Below are 19,475 nucleotides of genomic sequence, written 5' to 3' on the forward strand. Positions count from 1 at the left end.
ATCAGATAAAGAATGAGATTAATATTTTTTGCCTTCAATCAATATTCAGAGGTAAAACTATCAGATGCACATTTTTCCTTAGTGCCGATTAGCTAACAATCAGCATTCTAAACACTTAAATGCTGTTTGTCACAGAGACCTCAATACTTAAAAACATCTTAGACATCTGTCACATGAAACAAACTGCATTATCAGGATGAGAATGGGGAGTGGAAAAATACAGAAGATGAAGTTCAGGGAATTATCAGTCGCTACTTTGATGATATCTTCAGTACTAGAACAACAGGTGAGAGCATGTCAGATAGAATTAAATTTGCTCGGATCTCGGAGGAACAAGGTAATGAACTCGTACTGCCTGTAACCGAAGAGGAGGTAAAGGAGGCTGTTTTTGCTATGCATCCAGATAAATCACCTGAATAGATGGATTCAATCCGACATTTTTTCAAACATACTGGAATATTGTGGGAGCAGATGTAATTAGCTTTTGTCAACGGTTCTTTATCACAGGAGACTTACCAGAAGATGTAAACCGTACGCTAGTCTGTCTTATTCCGAAGGTGAAACAACCAAAGCGAATGGCTGAGCTGAGACCAATTTCTCTCTGCAATGTGATGATGCGTATCATATCAAAAATTATGGCGAATAGGTTAAAACCTTGTCTGCATTCGATTGTATCTGAGAAGCAAAGCGCGTTTATTGAAGGGAGACTGCTCACGGATAATGCCCTGATTGCTTTTGAAATTAACAGTAATGTTAAGAGGAAAACGCAAGGTCGGGATGGCGTAGCTGGACTTAAGGTTGATGTCTCTAAAGCGTATGGCAGAATAGAGTGGAATTACCTTGAACATATGCTTCACAGATTTGGATTTCCTTAATTATGGATTGATAGAGTTATGTCATGTGTTAGGACTGTGGCATATAGTTTTGTTCGTGATGGCAATGTGTTTGGTAACGTGAAACCACAGAGAGGGCTCCGGCAGGGAGACCCTATTTCGCCATATCTATATATTTTATGTGCTGAGGGTTTAAGCGGGATTATTCGGAAATATGAAGAAACTGGACTGCTACATGGTTGTAAGATAGCAAGGGGGGCACCGAGTATATCCCACTTACTTTTTGTCGATGATTGCTACTTATTTTTCAAAGCAACGCAATCTGAAGCTAACTAACATTATGAAGTGCATCCTGCAAAAATATGAGAAGTTATCAGGGCAAGTGATAAATTACGACAAGTCGGAGGTGATTTTTAGTCCAAATACTCGCACCGAGGATAGAGTGTTGATATGTGAATGCTTGGGAGTTAAACAGACAGTGAAGCCAGGGAAATACCTGGGGATGCCCATGTGTGTGGGGAGAAACAAGACAGAGGTGTTCGGTTTTTTGAAAGATAGAGTCCAAGCTAAATTGCAGGGATGGGGAAATAAGGATTTGTCAAAACAAGGAAAAGTAACGCTGCTCAAAACGGCAACACGAGTTATCCCTAGTTTTTGGATGAACTTATTTTTAATTCCAGTAAACATGTGCGAGGAATTGGAACAAAAGATGAATGCATTTCTTTGGAGGCGTGGTTCGACAGGTAAAGGAGTGAAATGGGTGGCGTGGAAAAAATTGTGTAGACCTAAAGAGTGTGGAGGCCTGGGAGTTCGAGATTTAAGGAACTTTAATTTAGCTATGCTCGCTAAACAAGGATGGAGGTTTCTTAATGAAACTAATCCATTGGTATCTGCATTTATGAAGGCGAAATACTACCCTCAGACAGATTTGTTAAATGCAGAAGCGGGTGCAAATGCAAGTTATATTTGGCGTAGTATTATGGCCTCTTTAAGGGCTGTTAAAGCAGGGACAAGAAGGAAGATAGGTAACGGGATAGACACGAACGTATGGGAGATGCCCTGGATACCACGGTTAGAGGATGAGTACTTAACATCAGCAATGCAAAATTACCTAGGTCATATCACTGTGAATAATTTGATGGTTACCGGAGAAAAGAGATGGGACCTTGCAGTGATAAAGGATATAATTGACAGCCGTGATGTTGAAGAAATTAAGCATATTCCCCTCCTTTTATCAGATATAAGAGGTTCATGGTTTTGGGTTTTGGACGAAAAAGGGGACTTCACTGTAAAGAGCTGCTATAGATGGTTACAAGGTGAGATTGTGGATGAGGATAAGTCGTTCTGGAAACGTTTATGGTCGTTGAAGATCCTGGGAAAATTAAGCAATTTTATTTGGCGTGTGTGTAAGGGGTGCTTACCTACGGCCTATGCATTGACACAAAAACAAGTAAATATAGATATTCGATGTCCTTGGTGCCATAGTGGTGTTAAAACTGATACCCATGTGCTTTTCTTATGTGATTTTGCAAAGACAGTATGGATGACTACAGGTCTGCAAACTTATGTTCAGGCCTCAGAGTAGGATACAACAATTAGAGCGATTGGAACCACTATCCAGATACCAAAGATTCTTTCTGTTTCCCTGCACACATCAGAATCAAATCAAGTTGATTTTGGTACCCAAGTTTCCTTGGGTCCTGCCTTGTTAGCTTTCTTCTTTGGTTTCTTAGGTTTGATCTCATCTGACTTGGGAATTTCTGATTCATCATTAGTCATCTGAGTTGAACCTTTGAAACCGGTCATTAAAACAGAATTATCATGCACATTTTGATTAACAGGAAAAGGCATGCTATTTGCAAACATGTTATTCCAGTAAGTCATGCTACATGGCATTTGAGGCATACTAAATGCAACATAATAAGGATTAGGTGCAAATGACATATTAGCAAATAGTGTATTCATATTCTGAGTAGACATATGATTCAATGACATGGTAGGCATAGCAGTCATGTTGGGAAAAGAGGGAGGTGCAGACATGGGAGTAGGCATGACAAGTTTGCAATTAACAGATAAGTGATTAGCACTACCACACTTGACACGGATTTTTCTTGGTGCATATTTATCAGGTGTGTAGTTGTTATGTTTGTTGATTCCTACTTTCCCATTTATATTGTTTTTCTTTTTAGCTTCTGTTTTAACCTCAATCTTTTCTAATCTGTCATTCAATTGCTTGATAGAAAGATGACCAACATTAACTTTCTTTTCCTTCCTGACTTGACTTGATTCTCCTGGAATAAAGTTCTTAGAAACTGAGCCATATTTTTCATTTAACTTGGCTAGCTTAGCTTTGCTAACTGGTTTACTCACAGCCGACGGATGTGGCTCCTTGTCACTCGACGAATAATCCTACTGATTATCCGATGGATGATTTTCATCATCCGTCGAGTCCACATCTGTCAGCAATCCTTCAACCAAATTGGACTCAAGCTTCTCTTTACTCTTCTTCCAGGCTGCATCACAAAAAGACTCAATACCTTGAACTTGAGTGATTTGAGCATGGACATCTCTGGAAGATTTCCATGCTTTAATCACTTCCTGTTCTCGTTCAAGCTGCTTCTTTAAAATCTCTTCTTTCTTCAAGGATTCAGTTAATTCATCCTTAGTAATCTTACACTCAATTCTCATTTTTTCAAATTCAATAAACTGAGACTCTAGCACATTATTCCTCTCACTTAAAAATAAATTATTTTCTTTAATTTTAGCATTTTCCTTAGTGAGGGACTTAAATGTAACACGCAAGTGATATAATTCTGTGGACATGTCATTTATGGCATCATTACACTCAGCTTTAGATAAATGTGCTAGGTTAGTGGTGATTACCCGATTACTTAAAGAACTTGTTTCTGTTTCATCAGACTTGGCCATCAGGGCTAGATTGACATAGTTTGTTTCTTCATTTTCATCCAAGCCATCTGCAGCCCAGTCATTCTCCTGTGTGATGAAAGCCTTTTCCTTTTGTTTGAGCAACTCAAAGTATTTCTGTTTATAATCAACAGGCTCAAACTTCTTCTTGTTAGAATCAGACTTTCTACATTCACTTACAGAATGCCCTGCCAAGCCACATTTGAAATATTTGAATTTGGATTTATCCACCATGTTTCTACTTGGCTTGGATGCTCCAAAATTCTTTTTGAATTTGAGCTTGGGAAATCTTCTAGATAGGAATACTAGATGTTCATCAATATCATCCATGTCATCTTGGCTCAAGTGATCTTCATTTTCAGCTACCAGCCTTTTACCCTTGCTTTCACAGACCTTTGATGTAGACTCAACAGCTTCTACCTTCATCTATTTCTCCTTCTCTAACTCAGCAACCAGTGCTATGGACCCTCCTTTCTTCCTTCCTTTCTCCATCCTCTCATCTTACTCTATTTCAAGCTCATAAGTTTTTAGGATGCCATACAGTCTCTCCAAGGTGAACTCCTTGTAATCCTGAGAATTTCTCAATGAGACTGTCATTGGCTTCCACTATTTAGGAAGAGATCTAAGGAACTTGAAGTTAGAGTCTTTTGTTTGATAGACTCTTCCATGCAACTTCAGAGCATTTAGTAGCTTTTGAAATCTACTAAAAATATCAGTGAGAGACCCACTTTCTTCACAGTGGAAATGCTCATATTACTGAATCAGTAGCTGCATCTTGTTCTCCCTTACTTGCTCAGTACCATCACAAATAATCTGGATTGTGTCCCAAACTTCTTTGGCTATTTTGCAGTTAATGATGTTATCGAACATATCACCATCAACTCTATTGAACAATATATTCATGACCTTCTTATCTTTCCTGACTTGCTCAATATCAGGGTCTGACCATTCATGCCTTGGTTTTGGAACAGATGGCTCATTGCTAGTTGCAGCTCTTATTGGTACATGAGGACCTCTCTCTATGCAATCCACTTAGGCCTCATCTTGGGAAAGAAGATGTAGGTGCATCTTCATCTTCCAGTGGTGATAATTATCTTTGTCCAGAAATGGAATTTTAACTCCAACATCCTTCTTGTTCATCTTGCTATTTGTTGTGATCTTTAAACTCTTTGTACTTCAAGAGCTTGCTCTGATACTAATTGTTATTCCCTAACAATACAACAAGAATTACAGAAGGGGGGGTTGAATGTAATTCGGGCTACTTTTTCAAGATTTTAAAAACTGTTCTAACTGAATATATATAAGTGTTTGATTTGCAAAGTGCGGAATGAAAGAATTATATAAATCAAAACATAAAGTAATAAAAACACAAGCTTTTAAAACTTTCTGGTCGATTTGAATGTATCCACCAGATATATATATATATATATATATATATATATATATATATATATATATCGGTTTGAGAACTCTGTGTAGCTCAAATTGGCTCACAACTTCTTTACAAGTAGAACAAATAAACTACAGAGAAATTATTTACAAGTACAACTTTCTCTCTCTCTCTCTCTCTCTCTCTCTCTCTCTCTCTCTCTCTGTCTCTGTCTCTCTCTCTCTCTCTCTCTCTCTCTCTCTCTCTCTCTCTCTCTCTCTTTCTTTCAAAATGTGTTTGCTTAGTTGTTGAATGTTCTACTAGCTACACTTGGTTTATATATCACCAAGTTTATATGGCAATAAGACAAGATAATAAAACAAACATATCTAGTCTAACTTCATGCTACTTCACTACTCTATTCCAGCATCTTTGAATATCTTCACAATTTGCATGGAAATGGTAATGCTTCTTTGTTCTCAAATTCCTGCTTAACAGGTTGCCACATTCCTTTTACAAACACACAACGCATGTGACTGTGTTGTCACTGTCAACAGATATTTGAATTTGATCATCCGTCGGGTACATGTTTGTCATCCGTCGGGTAGCTTTGTTAATCATCCGTCGGGTAACTTTGTTGTTCATCCGTCGGGTAGCTATTTGTCATTTGACTCCATTTCACTTATACAGAATTAAAAAGACATCTCATATTTACAATTAATCAACCTATTCTGCATATCCACTAGTAGTCAACATGACTCAAATACTCCTACAGAATCTACAAAAAATTGCTTGCAGAAATGTGCTACAATACTTATTATTACATAAGCTACTCACCCGGTGGATGTCAATTTGTCATCCGTCGGGACTATATTAACTCATCCGTCAAGACTATAATTGAACATCCGTCGAGTGCTACAAAGTTCACTAAGTTAAATCTACTAAGGTGTTTTGTTTAATTTATTATCAAGTTCACAACATATTCCTAACAAGGCCCATTGGGCCGGATTTTGACCGGGCCTTAAAAAGCCCGGGCTTTGACCGGGTCGGACTTTTCGGGCTTTGAATTTGATTGGGCCGGGCTTTTCGAAAATGTCAGAGCCCGTTTGGGCCCTCGAGACGGGCCTAACCGGGCTTTTTTCTGGCCGGATCGGGTCGGGATTTTTTCTAATTTAAATCGGATCGAGTTTTATTAGAGATTCCAAAGACTACATGTGTTAGCAACTATATCATCGTAAAAATGTATAAGTTTGTATGGAATATTTTATAAAAAACATTACTTCGTTGAAAATATTTAAGTTCGGCAAAAAATGAACATGTTTATAAAATAATATGTTTTATCAATGTTATCCAAATATATTTAATGTACTTACTATGTATTCTTTCATTATTTCACCAAAAAATTATATAAATAATATTATTAATCATGAATATGTAATATATATATGTGTGTTTAAAGTATTATTTATATTTATAGTAAATGCAAATTCATAAATATATAAGAAAATATATTAGAATAATCGTATTTTAACCATCCTTTTTCAGGCTTTTAATCGGGTCAGGCCGGGCCAAGTCCGGGCTTTTAACCGGGCCGGGCCGGGCTTTGCCTAAAAATATAGGGCCCGTTGAGGCCCTAAGCCCGGATCGGGCCGGGCTTAACCGGGCTTTGACCGGATGGTGCCGGGCTAGATTTTCGGGCCCGGACGTTTTGTGCATCTCTACCCTCCTCTTCATCTATCCTGTATTCTTTATTAACCCCCTTCATTTTTTGAAGAAGCTTCGTCATTTATGTTTTCGTGGAAATAGTCAAAATGGTCCATTTTTGGCAGTTAAGTGTAGGGCTGCACAGAATTCCGGTCTGGACCTGTAACCCGGACCGGACCGGGTCTACCGGTCCAAGACCCAGATCGGACCGAACATACCCGGTCCGGTCCCCGGTCCTTATAATTGAAAAAATCCGGTCTTCGGTCCGGTCCGGTCCAAGACCTGAAAAAATCCGGTTCAAACCTGAATGGACCTAAATTCATATATATAATTATTTATCTTTACTTTATGGCTTATAAGATCATATATAAATATTAAACATTCACCCATATCATATTTTAATGATCCAAATTAATAGATAATAAATTAATATAATGAAATAAATCGATACTACAGTTTAAATTAATACTTTCGTACTTCATGTGATAAAACATTGATATTCATAAACTTAAAAATTAATATTTACTTTTAAAATAATAAGATATGCACTTATTTTTTAAAATTTTATTGACGTACCAAGTAACAAACTTTTTAATCTTTATAAATTTGAAAGAAAAATTAAAATAAAATTACATAAATAAATTTCTTTTATATAAATATTAATTAAATCGGTCCAAATCGGTCCGGTTCCGGTCCAAACCGGGATTTTTCGGTCCGGTCCGGTCCGGTCCAAAGACCGTATAAAGCCGTTCCGGTCCTCGGTCCTTAATTTTAAAAAATTTCGGTCTTCGGTTCGGTCCGGTCCGGTTTTTAACCTTTATGCAGCCCTCGTTAAGTGAAGTTGCACTAGGCTATATCCTGTAGTTTTTGATACAGAGTTCAATAAGGTTGTGTTTCTGGGCCGGGAAAAACCAATTACAAACATGAGTTTAAGACTTGAGCATTAAAAATTGGGTTTTTTTTTGTAATATGTCCCATTTTAGAAAATGTTTTACAAATATGTCCTACTTTTAATGGTAATTATAAATATATTCTAAAATTTATTTTTTTCAATTTAAATGTAATCATAGTTAATTTTAATCCTACACATCTTTAATGGACTTTATTATCCCTACCTTTTAAATAAAAATATCAAAAACTAAAACACAAAAATATATTATACTGGTCAAACATGTAGTAGCACCGAGAATTAGAAATAATCTGCTTTATCATGTATAGTGTTGTGTTAGCAAAAGGTGCAATAGACATGGAAACCTTTGTTGCTACAAGAGAATTTCCGATACTCCAATCCCTTAGCTAAAAATTTATGTGCCATATCATAATTATAATTATAAAAATTATTTAAAAATAATGTGTCCTTCAATGATGCAAATTTATTAGCTGAAATTTTAGATAATGCAGTAATATGCCACATGAAGTTTTAATATTTTAATAATATGCCCTCCAATGGTGTAAATTTTAATATTTGTTGAATCTCTGAAGACCTGTAATAATATGACAAATTATTTGATTATCATATTAAAATAAAATATTTTATTTATAACAAACAAAAATAATAATTATATACTATTTTTAAAATATAGTCAATCATTATAGTACAATATTTTTAAAGTTCAGTAAAATTTTAATTTTAAATAATCAATATTTTAATTATTTAAAACTATTGAAAATGCTCTATCACGGAATAAACAAATTTGACACGCGCAGTGTACATGCCACTATCTCATAAAAGCATGTGCAGCGCAAGCTCAACTGGATGACTTGGCGGTGAGAGAGAGTAAGTCAGGCTTTCTATATGCATTGGAGTAAAGCAATAAAGTTGGTCAAGCCTAGCAAGTTGGGCTTGGCCAACTCTGATCAGCTGAGTTATTTTTTTATTTTTTAATTATATTTTATCTCTCCTCCCTTTACCTGTGTTGCATGTGATGCTTGTATATAACGTTAATATTAACGTTATGAACCTGAAAAAGTAGTAAACCGTTGTAAATTTCATTAACGGTTATAATTTTGCCACTATAAATATGTAAATTTCATGTGTATTTTTTTTACACTTATAATCTATATCAAAAAAATTCTAACCTGAAAAAATGAATCCCCATCAAAATTCACCTTCAAATCTTTAAAATACAAATCCGAATTCTCAATCCTCGAATACCCAATTTCTGTATCCATTTCCGAATTCTTATTTTCCGTTTGCCCAAAATACAAATATCAATAATTCTCAATTTTCTAGTTCACAAAATTCGTATTATAATCCACAAGCGCCAAATTTTCAATTTCCATTTCCTAACCCTTTTTTCTTCTATACTCAAAAATTCACAATTTGCGTATGGTTCAAATTTTCAAACAACACCTCCACATTTCGGAAACCAACAAACACCTACCACTAACCAAAATTCTCCGCACTCACACAGTTCTTTTATTGATGCTACAAATGTTATTGATCTAAATGATGATGTTAATGAATTCGACGACACGCGAAAAAATATAACTCAGTGGAGTGGGAATGAAGATCAACTATTAATTAGCGCATGGTTGAATGTGTCAACTGATCCTGTGATCGGGGCATATCAAAAAGGAAAAAGGAGAAGTATGTTGGGATCGAATTCAAAAGTATTGTGAAGAGAGTAATCCCGGGCTTATCAAAAGAGGGGTTGTGGCTATAAAAAAATGGCAACGAATAAATGAAGGAGCTCAAATATTTGGAGCATATTGTGATCAAGCTGTCCGAAAAATGGGAAGTGGTACAAATCTTGAGAACATAATTTCGGAAGCTCATGCGTTCCATAAAACTAAGTACAAAAAGAAGTCCAATTTTGAACTACATTATAATGAGCTAAACAGACAACCCAAGTGGAGAACTTCTTCAACAAATAGTGGAAGTGCAAAGAGAATTAAGTGATTCTGGAAATTATTAATCATCGATGAATGAAACACCGATAGATGAGAATGTTGTTGAATCTCCGGTTCGTCCCAAAGATACAAAAGCTGCGAAGAGAAAGGGAAAAGGAAAGGCAAAATCAAGTGCTGCTGAAGAGTATGAAAAGATAAAAGTGGATACATGCATGAGATTGGATTTAATGGTGTATTTTAATGATCTAAAGCAAAAGGAGGTAAAAACAAAATAGAAAGAGATAGATATGCAGCTTCTTATGCTTGATACTAGTATAATGAATGAGGCTCAACGAGAGATTCATGCCAAAATGATCGAGGAAGTCAAATTGAGACGAATGTAGGTCATGAACGTTTAGAGAGAGATTATTTTGCTCAAAATCCAGCTTACCCTTTGGAGACATTCTGAAGAAGATTTCGAATGGGAAGACACGTGTTCCTTCGAATTGTGGATGCTCTTTCAAATTTTGATCCATATTTTCAGCAGATGAGTGATGCGTTGGGAAGAAAGGGTCTATCACCTTTACAAAAATGCACGGCAGCCATACGTATGCTAGCATATGAAATTGGAGTAGATGTAGTTGATGATTATGTGCGTATTGGTACGTCCAGTGCAATTGAATGTTAAAAAAATTTTGTTACCAATGTTATTTTAATTTTTGAGGCTGAATATTTTCGAAAACCAAACTCAAGAGATGTACAACATCTCCTAAAGGATATGATGGGTAGTATTGACTGCATGCATTGGCAATGGAAAAATTGTCCCAAGGCATGGAATGGGATGTTCATGAGTGGTCATAAAAGAGTTCCAACAATATTACTTGAAGTTGTTGCCTCATCAGACCTATAGATATGGCATGCATTTTTCGATGTTGCTGGATCTAATAACGACATAAATGTGTTATATTGGTCACCGATATTTGATGATGTACTAGAAGGTCGTGCTCTGAGGTAAATTACAATTTGAATGGTAACAATTATAACATGGGGTACTATCTAGCAGATTGAATCTATCCAGAATGGCCTACATTCGTGAAAACAATTCCACGCCCGCAAGGTGAGAAGAGAAAATTGTTCTCCAAATATCAAGAAAGCCGACGAAAAGATGTAGAAAGAGCATTCGGCGTGTTGCAGTCTCGATTTGCAATATTATGTGGTCCAGCAAGATTTTGGGATAGAGCAGATCTCGCTAAAATAATGAGAGCATGTATTATATTACATAATATGATTGTTGAAGATGAACGAGACACATATGCCACTCCCTTTGGTCCTTTACCATCTTACGATGATGCTACAAATGGCTTACCACCTCCAAATTTAGGCGAAGAAAAGTTAGCTTCTTATGAAACATATATTCAGAGAAATATCCAAATTCTTGACAGACAGAAACATCATCAACTACAATCCGACATGGTCGAGCATATCTCAAGTATTCATAATAGTGGCTAATTTATTTAAAATGTAATGTTTTAAGTTAAATTGTATTTGTAATGTTTTTCTTTTTTTTTTTTACAAAAAAACATTCTTGCATTATATTAAATCAAAGGTTACTACATCCGATAAGAAGCTGGGAACATACTCCCACTCCTGCAAGCCTGACATAGAATGAGATGCCCTTGCCAACACGTGAGCAACTTCATTCGCACACCTATGCACAAAATGCACTAGCATACTATCAAAATGCTTTAATAAATCAACACATTCACTCACAATAGAATGAAAATAAGACCTCCCTGACGATCCATTACACGCCTCCGCTAATAGCTTTGAATCCGTCTAAAAAATGCACCGTGTAAACCCCTGAGTTTTGACCTAAGATAATACTTCCTTTAATCCCAGTGCTTATGCTTCTCTGGGTGACCAAGATCCTAAAATATGTTTGCACATAGCTCGTAGGAAACCACCTATATCATCCCTGATTACTCCTCCAATACCAATAACCTCTAAACTACCAAATATAGCTACATCGATATTGACTTTCACCCAGCCTCCTTGTGGTTTCTGCCATTTTCTTACACTCCCATTTACCGCTGCTATACCTCTGGATTCCTCCTGTGTTGCCTTCCATTCTGCTAACAGCCTTAATGTTGCACTCTTTAGCCCAAAAACTGTCACTGCAATCTTATTCCACACCCATTTATTTCATCGATTCCATATGCCCCAGCATGTTATTGCTAATAATACACATTGTTCATGTGTGCCACTTCCAAAAAGACGTTTAAACATGTGAAAGATTGATTCTCCTGGTATCACTTGAACAAAGTGCATCATCTGAATTGCTTCCCAAACCTGTCGAGCAAAACTACAACAAAAAAGAACATGGATTGTGTCTTCATCACCCTCATGATACCAACTGCATTTACAATCTATATTCACTCTATTTTCCCTCAAGGCTATAGCAGTTGGTAAGCATGATCTACATATCTTCCATAACAAAACTTTAACTTTCCCAGGGACCATTAAGCTCCATACCTTCTTCCAAAATGATGCATCTGAAGTATCACATTCCTCCACTAAACGGCGATAATAGCTCTTCACAGTAAACATACCCTTCCCATCAAACAACCACATCCATGAATCTTGTTTATCCGAATTTGACAGATGGAGTTTATTAATCATCCTGATATCTCTATCATTAAAGATATCTGCTAGAATTTCCTCGTCCCATCTTCTATCATTCATTGTCATCAGTCTTGCCACCCTTATATTTTCAAGTTCTTGGAATATAGTTGTTGTCACATAACCATTTTCCACATTTAGAAGCCATGGATCCTTCCACACAAACGTATCCTCTCCTGTACCAATATTTCTTCGACAACCTTGTCTTAACACCTCCTGTCTAACAATAATACTTCACCACATATAACTTGGGTTGTCACCAATCCGTGCCCTCAAAAAATCCGTATTCGGGTAATACCGAGCCTTCACAATCTTTGTAACCAAAGGATTCATCTCATTCATTAACCGCCAACCTTGCTTGCCTAGCATCGCAATATTAAACTTTTGAAGGTCCTTAAAACCCAAACCTCCCCCTTCTTTCACCATACAAAGCCTGTCCCATGCCATCCAACATACTCCCGTTCTATTACTTCCACTCTCCCACCAAAACCCGTTCATATGACGTTGGATTTTAGTACATACCTCTGCTGGTATAAGCAACAAATTCATCCAGAAATTGGGTATTGGTTACGCCCCTGATTTCAACAGCACACACTTGCCTGCTTTCGATAATGTTTTACTCCCCCACCCTCTCAACTTCATACAAATTCTATCATTTAAAAAATTAAACACTTCATTCTTTCTTCTTCCCACTCCCATTGGTAAACCCAAATATTATCCTGGACTACTTATTTCATCAATCTCCAACATACCACAAATAAGTTCTCGAGTCTGTGTAGGTGTATTCGGACTAAATGTAATGGCAGATTTATTAAAGTTGACAACCTGACCAGATAACACCTTATACCTCTTTATAATGTTCTTCATAATCTATCATTTAAAAAATTAAACACTTCATTCTTTCTTCTTCCCACTCCCATTGGTAAACCCAAATATTATCCTGGACTACTTATTTCATCAATCTCCAATATACCACAAATAAGTTCTCGAGTCTGTGTAGGTGTATTCGGACTAAATGTAATGGCAGATTTATTAAAGTTGACAACCTGACCAGATAACACCTTATACCTCTTTATAATGTTCTTCATAATCCTTGCTTCTGCCTCACTCGCCCTGAAGAAAAGGTAACAATCATCGGCAAAAAGTAGGTGCGAGATGGGTAGTGCCCCCTAGCAACACTACAACCATGAATCAACCCTACCTTTTCATTTCGTTTAATAATTGCACTTAAGGCCTCAGCACACAGAATATATAAATAGGGAGAAATAGGGCCTCCTTACCGTATCCCCCTTTGAGGCCTCACATTACCAAAAATCTGCCCTTGCTGAGTAAAGCTATACATCACAGATTTAACACATTTCATAATTCTGCTAATCCAGGTGTCGTTAAATCCATATTTTATCATCATCCCTTCAATGAAATCCCATTCCAGCCTGTCATATGCCTTTGATACATCAATTTTCAATCTGGCTACACCATTGCTTCCCTGAGTTCTACGTTTAATATAGTGGTTCACTTCAAATACAATAAGAGCATTGTATGTTAATAATCTCCCCTCAATGAATGCGCTCTGATTTGGCGATATTAACATTGGAAGACAATTCTTCAATCTATTAGCTAGAACCTTTGACAAGATTCTAACCAACACATTACAGAGAGATATTGGTCGTAACTCTGTCATGCATTGAGGCTGTCTCACCTTCGGGATTAAGCAGACCACTGTACAGTTAATATCATCCTCCAAAAAACCAGTTTCAAAAAAATTCCTGCAAAACTCTACCACATCATGTTGTACTATGCTTCAGTAGGCCTGGTAAAATGTTGGGTTCAACCCGTCGTAGCCCGGTGCCTTATCTGCGTGCATCGAAAACACAGTTGTTTTAACTTCTTCACTGGAAATAGGCTGCATCAACTTCTCGTTTTGCTCATCCGTAACACGCTGCAACTCCTCTCTGTCTAATAACTGACCTGAAACTCTTGTCGAGGCAAAAAACTCCGAGAAATACTCCACAATAACACTCTGTATCCCTTGTACACTTTCAACCCATTCACCGTTTTTATCTCGCAATTTAGATATATGATTATTCCTTTTTCTACCCGAGGCATAATTATGGAGAAACCGAGTATTATGATCTCCCTCCCGTAGCCAAAACTGCTTAGACCTTTGTTTCCAGTAAATCTCTTGACGTTCTAGTAATTTCAAAAACTCATCTCTGGCTTCATTATATTTCTGCACCCCATATTCATCCCTCCTTGATCGCAACTTTCTCATCATCCAGCTACAGTTTTTAATCTTATTCTTCAACTCCTTAACCTTTCCTCCTCTCCATTCATCTAATTTCAAATAGCAGTATTCAATTTTATTTAATATACCTTCAACACCCCTCACATTTCAGCTGTCCTTAATTATATTTAGGCACTCAGTATCCTTAATCCACATATTTTCAAATCTAAACCTCCTAGCTTTAGGTAAGTAAATCTGAGACATCAAATTAAGGACTAAGGGATAGTGATATGAAGTAGATACCTCTAACACGTGAATTTATGTATTTGGAAATAGTTGACGCCAGCTTTGATTCGCAAAACCCCTGTCCAGCCTTTCTTGAATCCATCCCGGAGTCCCTTGAGATTTCTCCCACGTAAAAGAACCCCCAGTAAAACCAAGATCTTCCAAGCCACACTCTGCAATCACTTCACCAAAACCTATCAAGAAATTATTTGGATGTGGACGACCTCCTTCTTTTTCGAAACTAAACAACATGTCATTGAAATCTCCTACAATACACCATGGTAGCTGTGACTTTGATGCCAACTCCCGTAATATGTTCCACGATTTTTGTCGTGTAGTTCTCTCCGGACAACCATAAAAGCCGGTGTAGCGCCATCGACCGATCTGCTCACATTCAACTTCAAAATTAATATAATTAGAACAGCTGCCTTTGATTTCAACAACTCCCTCATTTCTCCACATTAGAGCTAAACCTCCCCCATAACCTCGAGGTTCCACAACAAACGAACCAGCAAAGTGAATAGTCCTACACAGGTTCTCTATTTTTTTTCTTTTTTATTGAAATTTCTGATAAAAAACTAAACTGGGCTTATGTTTTTGGATGATTTCTCTTAGAAATCGGACTGCTCGTGGATTGCCCATTCCACGACAGTTCCACCCTAACATACTCATGGCGCTCAGCGGGCCTGGTGTCCAGAGCCTGCAATTTTCCCGTTTTTTGGATCCACCACTTCATTATTTTATTTTCTTATTCCCAGCCCATCTGTATGCTTTCTTATTCCAAGCCCATCTGTTTGCATATGTACTAGCCCATTATCCTCTATTAACATTTTCTTATCTGTATGCCGCCTTTTTGGGTCAATAACAAACTTCCCCCCAAATCTTTATTGTTGTTCAAATTTTCCCCGCCCATATCCTTTAGCTCCTGATTTTTTGCTGTGACTGTAATCATATCACTATCACCAAGATTTTTGAAAACTGATTCCTTCTCTCTCATTACCGTCTTCCCCACCCCATTTCCGGCCACCGTAGATGTTGAATTCTCCTCTGTTGTTTCCCAACTACTTCTCTTATTACCATTCCTTAGTCATCTTGATCCAATAGCGGTCTTACTGTTTTTTCCCGGTGCTCGCAACCATGTACCATATGCCCGTACTAGTTCCTTCCCTGGGTTTGCATATACGATATCACAATCTCTCTTTGAATGTCCTAGCTTTCCACAGACAAAACAAAATGTGCACAACCTTTCATATTTAAAATTTACCCAAATCCATTCACCTCCTTCCCGTTTAATTTTCATGCGCCGTTTCAAAGATTTACTCACGTCTATTCTTACTCTGATGCGATAAAACTGTTTCCACAACCCATTAATATTTATCGGATCAGATTTAAGATATTTACCAATATAATTCCCAATACTATGAAGGATGGATTCTGATACAAACCCCTTAGGGAGATCATACACCTGCACCCATATGTCTGCTTCATTGAGTAGTATTTCTTGCAGATTATCCCCATCTTTTACTTGTATGCATATCAGCATCCCCTGCTCAAACGACCACGGTCCACCTTCAAGTACTTTCTGCACATCCAATGAATGGTAAAACACAAAAGAATAGTGCATACCTCCTATATCATGAATCTCTACTCCTTCTTTTGGCCTCCATATTGATGCTAACACATTTTGCATTGCATTGAAGTTAATATTTTTCTCCGTAAAAAATCTCCCAACCAAAACAAATGATTATTTGTTTTGTTCGATTGTATCATTTCCAACAATTACTCCGATTTCTTCCTCATCCTCGATTGTCAGATTTGCATATAGTTTATCTAATGATTGATTGATGTGCTCCATAATAACTGATAACAAAACTAAGGTTTTTGATCCAATAATGAAAACTTGTTATAAAAACAAGAGAGATACTCTCATCTAGGGAGAGAAAGAAAAACTCTCATTAGGGAGAATGAAACTAACTACTTATGCATAACCATACCTAATAATACTATTATCTCTTGTCATCTCAGGTTCTAGTTCAGGTTCTAGTTCAGTAGATGTTACAACACATACATACAAACAAACTAACTAATCATGAATAAGATAGATCTTAAGTACTTAGATAGTAGTGAAAGCTTGATTATGTTTTTCTTTAAAAATATGTTTTATAATGTTTTAAATTCACTTGTTCTTGTAATGTTTTTTCTTTTAAAATATGTAATGTATTTTTAATTATTAATCCTGTTTTATTTTTAATTTCAATTATATTTAAAATTTTAAGTTCTTAATTATTTAAACCATTTATTAAAAATAAAGAGACAAATATTTATCATATTAATAATTAAATATAACATTTAATATGCTTAATAAATAAAAGGAAATCTAATGTAACATCAAATATAATTAGAATGTGACATGGCTCCTGTTTTAGTTTTTTTTTTTTAAAATGTAAGCATGGCCTAAACAAAACTAAAGTTGGGCTTTGCATTGAAGCATCACGGCCAACTTATTTGTTGAGCCGACTGGTGCTTAGGTGGCACAAAATAATCAGAGTTTTGCAGAAGACTTGGGTCGATCCATTGTACATGCTCTTAGAGCAGCTTCAACGCTGCCCAACTAGTGTCTTGGGACTCACAAAATGGCAAATGGGCTGACAGAAGTGGGAAAATTGCATTGGATGAATATTAAAAAAACCGGGCATGGCCACCCAAGTGACCATGACCACTTCTGTCAATTCCTTTACTTTTTAGTATTTTAATGTATAACTTTATCAATCCATCTCTGCAAATGTAAGCCCTGTCATGTGAACGTTAATATTTGAACGTTAGATACAAAAAGGTAACGTATATCTCCCCCTCCTCCAAATTCTCAAAATCCAAACACTCAATTTCCATATCCATATCCAAATTCTTATTTTTCAAATCCATAAAATTTTAATTTTACTGCTCAGAACCCGCATCCATTTTCACATCCTCAAGCTTCTCAATTTCCATTTCCGTATCCTCAAAATTCTCCTTATCCATTTCCATTTCCTCCATTTTTAAATTCACAATTTGAAACCCAACAATCACCTATCAATATCCAAAATTCTCCAGATTCGCAAGTGCCGGCCTTTGGTACAAACTTTGTTGATCTAAATGATGATTACGAGGAAACGGAATATATACATGAAAATACTGGTCACTGGACGTGGGTTGAAGATAAGCTCTTAATAAGTGCATGGTTAAATGTGTCAATTGATCCACTAGTCGGTACTGATCAAAAAGCCGAAACCTTTTGGGACAGAATTAAGCAATATTGTGAAGAGGACAATCCTGGCGTCATCAAAAGAGGAGTTGTGGCTTTGAGAAAAAGGTGGCAACGAATAAATGAAGGTGCTCAGAAATTTTTGTCATGTTATGATGAGGCTCAGCGAATGATTGGGAGTGGTTCAAACTTGGATAACATAATTGAGAAAGCTAATGAACTCCATTTGACCCAATACAAGAAAAAGACGAATTTTGATAATCATTAGCGCGAGATTCGTAGACATCCCAAGTGGAGAATTCCTGCAAAGTTATACATTAAAATACTAAAAAGTAAAGGAATTGAGAGAAGTGGTCATGGTCACTTGGGTGGCTATGCCCGGTTTTTTTAATATTCATCCAATGCAATTTTCCTACTTTTATCAGTCCATTTGCTATTTTGTGAGTCCCAAGATACTAGTTGGGCAGCGTTGAAGCTGCTCTAAGGCCCTTCTTCGCACCGAGAGTTATATTAAATTTTCTGTTATTAAGGTTGTATTAGGTTGGGATTTGAAAGCACCCCAATCAGTGTGTGTTATCACTTATCACCCTCCCCTTCATTGAATAGGCACGGACATGGTCATTTTTGGCCTTTTTATAATAGTTACTCGATTTTATGTGGCTGTATAATGTGGTTTTACTCTTGCTACTTCTAATTTGTTTTTGCTCACCATGTGTCTTTTCTTAGTTGAACAAAAACAGAACTTCAGTTAATATCAGTTGAGAAGCGGTGATGGACTTTTGGACTACTAGAAATACATATTCAATAATCAGATTTATGAGGTAAAAATTGAAGTTTTGAGAGGTAGTATGATTAAACAAAAATCTGCATGTGGTAACTTATAATGTTGGTATAAATAAAATAGTTCTTGAATAGTGATTTCAGAAAAGAAAAACAAATTAGTGTTTATGAAATTATAAATGACAACACCAGAAAGAGAAAAAGCATTTGTTAATTTGTAAATAACAATATTATATTATCTTCATGATTTGTACACTTTTATAAATCTAGAAAGTTTCAATGTTATAAAACTTCACTTTTCATTCTTCAAAATGTGTAAAATTATGCATTTTTCGACATTCTTGAAATAATCTTTCTTTGACGTTCCACTTTTACTATAAGTAGATATAAGGCCCGGGGAGAAGAAATCAATCTTTGTGCTGCACTGCTTATACTTTTTATGCCTAACACGAGTGTACAGCTTTGTTACAAATTACAGATGCGACTTGTGCTACCATATGCCGTGTCTAATGCTAATCTCTTTACTTATGTATCATGTATCAATTGATATGGATATTCTAGTAATATTTAATTATATCCTATATATAATTGGAGTATGGTTTG

General features: G+C 36.4%; 3 protein-coding genes across 3 annotated transcripts; 1 reads left to right on the forward strand and 2 right to left on the reverse strand.

Moving 5' to 3' along the window:
- The first annotated feature begins 9,755 nt into the window (after positions 1-9,755).
- On the forward strand, positions 9,756-11,172 carry LOC141664598 (uncharacterized). The gene is made up of 3 exons (XM_074470556.1): positions 9,756-9,944; positions 10,208-10,325; positions 10,742-11,172. The coding sequence occupies exons 1-3, from the start codon at positions 9,756-9,758 to the stop codon at positions 11,170-11,172; spliced, it is 738 nt and encodes a 245-aa protein (XP_074326657.1).
- A 2,971-nt stretch (positions 11,173-14,143) lies between these two features.
- LOC141664599 (uncharacterized) lies at positions 14,144-15,848 on the reverse strand. Its single transcript, XM_074470557.1, has 3 exons — positions 15,722-15,848; positions 14,929-15,336; positions 14,144-14,676 (listed from the first exon to the last, which is right to left on the reverse strand). Exons 1-3 carry the CDS (start codon positions 15,846-15,848, stop codon positions 14,144-14,146), a joined length of 1,068 nt encoding a protein of 355 aa, XP_074326658.1.
- Positions 15,849-15,938: 90 nt separating this feature from the next.
- On the reverse strand, positions 15,939-16,541 carry LOC141664600 (uncharacterized). The gene has a single exon (XM_074470558.1). The coding sequence runs from the start codon at positions 16,539-16,541 to the stop codon at positions 15,939-15,941; it is 603 nt and encodes a 200-aa protein (XP_074326659.1).
- Between the last annotated feature and the right edge of the window lie 2,934 nt (positions 16,542-19,475).

The sequence above is a fragment of the Apium graveolens genome, chromosome 6 (genome assembly GCF_009905375.1).
Source record: "Apium graveolens cultivar Ventura chromosome 6, ASM990537v1, whole genome shotgun sequence".
Taxonomy (NCBI): Eukaryota; Viridiplantae; Streptophyta; class Magnoliopsida; order Apiales; family Apiaceae; genus Apium; species Apium graveolens.

Excerpts from the sequence above, each read along its gene's own strand:
- LOC141664600 (XM_074470558.1), bottom strand. The coding sequence starts at position 16,541 with ATGCAAAATGTGTTAGCATCAATATGGAGGCCAAAAGAAGGAGTAGAG.
- LOC141664598 (XM_074470556.1), top strand. The coding sequence starts at position 9,756 with ATGAATGAAACACCGATAGATGAGAATGTTGTTGAATCTCCGGTTCGT. Across the intron at positions 9,945-10,207 it reads ATGATCTAAAGCAAAAGGAG|CAGATGAGTGATGCGTTGGG; the intron begins GTAAAAACAAAA and ends CCATATTTTCAG. Across the intron at positions 10,326-10,741 it reads TGATGATTATGTGCGTATTG|AATGGCCTACATTCGTGAAA; the intron begins GTACGTCCAGTG and ends GAATCTATCCAG.
- LOC141664599 (XM_074470557.1), bottom strand. The coding sequence starts at position 15,848 with ATGAGAGAGAAGGAATCAGTTTTCAAAAATCTTGGTGATAGTGATATG. Across the intron at positions 15,337-15,721 it reads CAATAAAGATTTGGGGGGAA|GTTATGGGGGAGGTTTAGCT; the intron begins GTTTGTTATTGA and ends TGGAACCTCGAG. Across the intron at positions 14,677-14,928 it reads TCAAGAAAGGCTGGACAGGG|ATGAATGGAGAGGAGGAAAG; the intron begins GTTTTGCGAATC and ends ATTTGAAATTAG.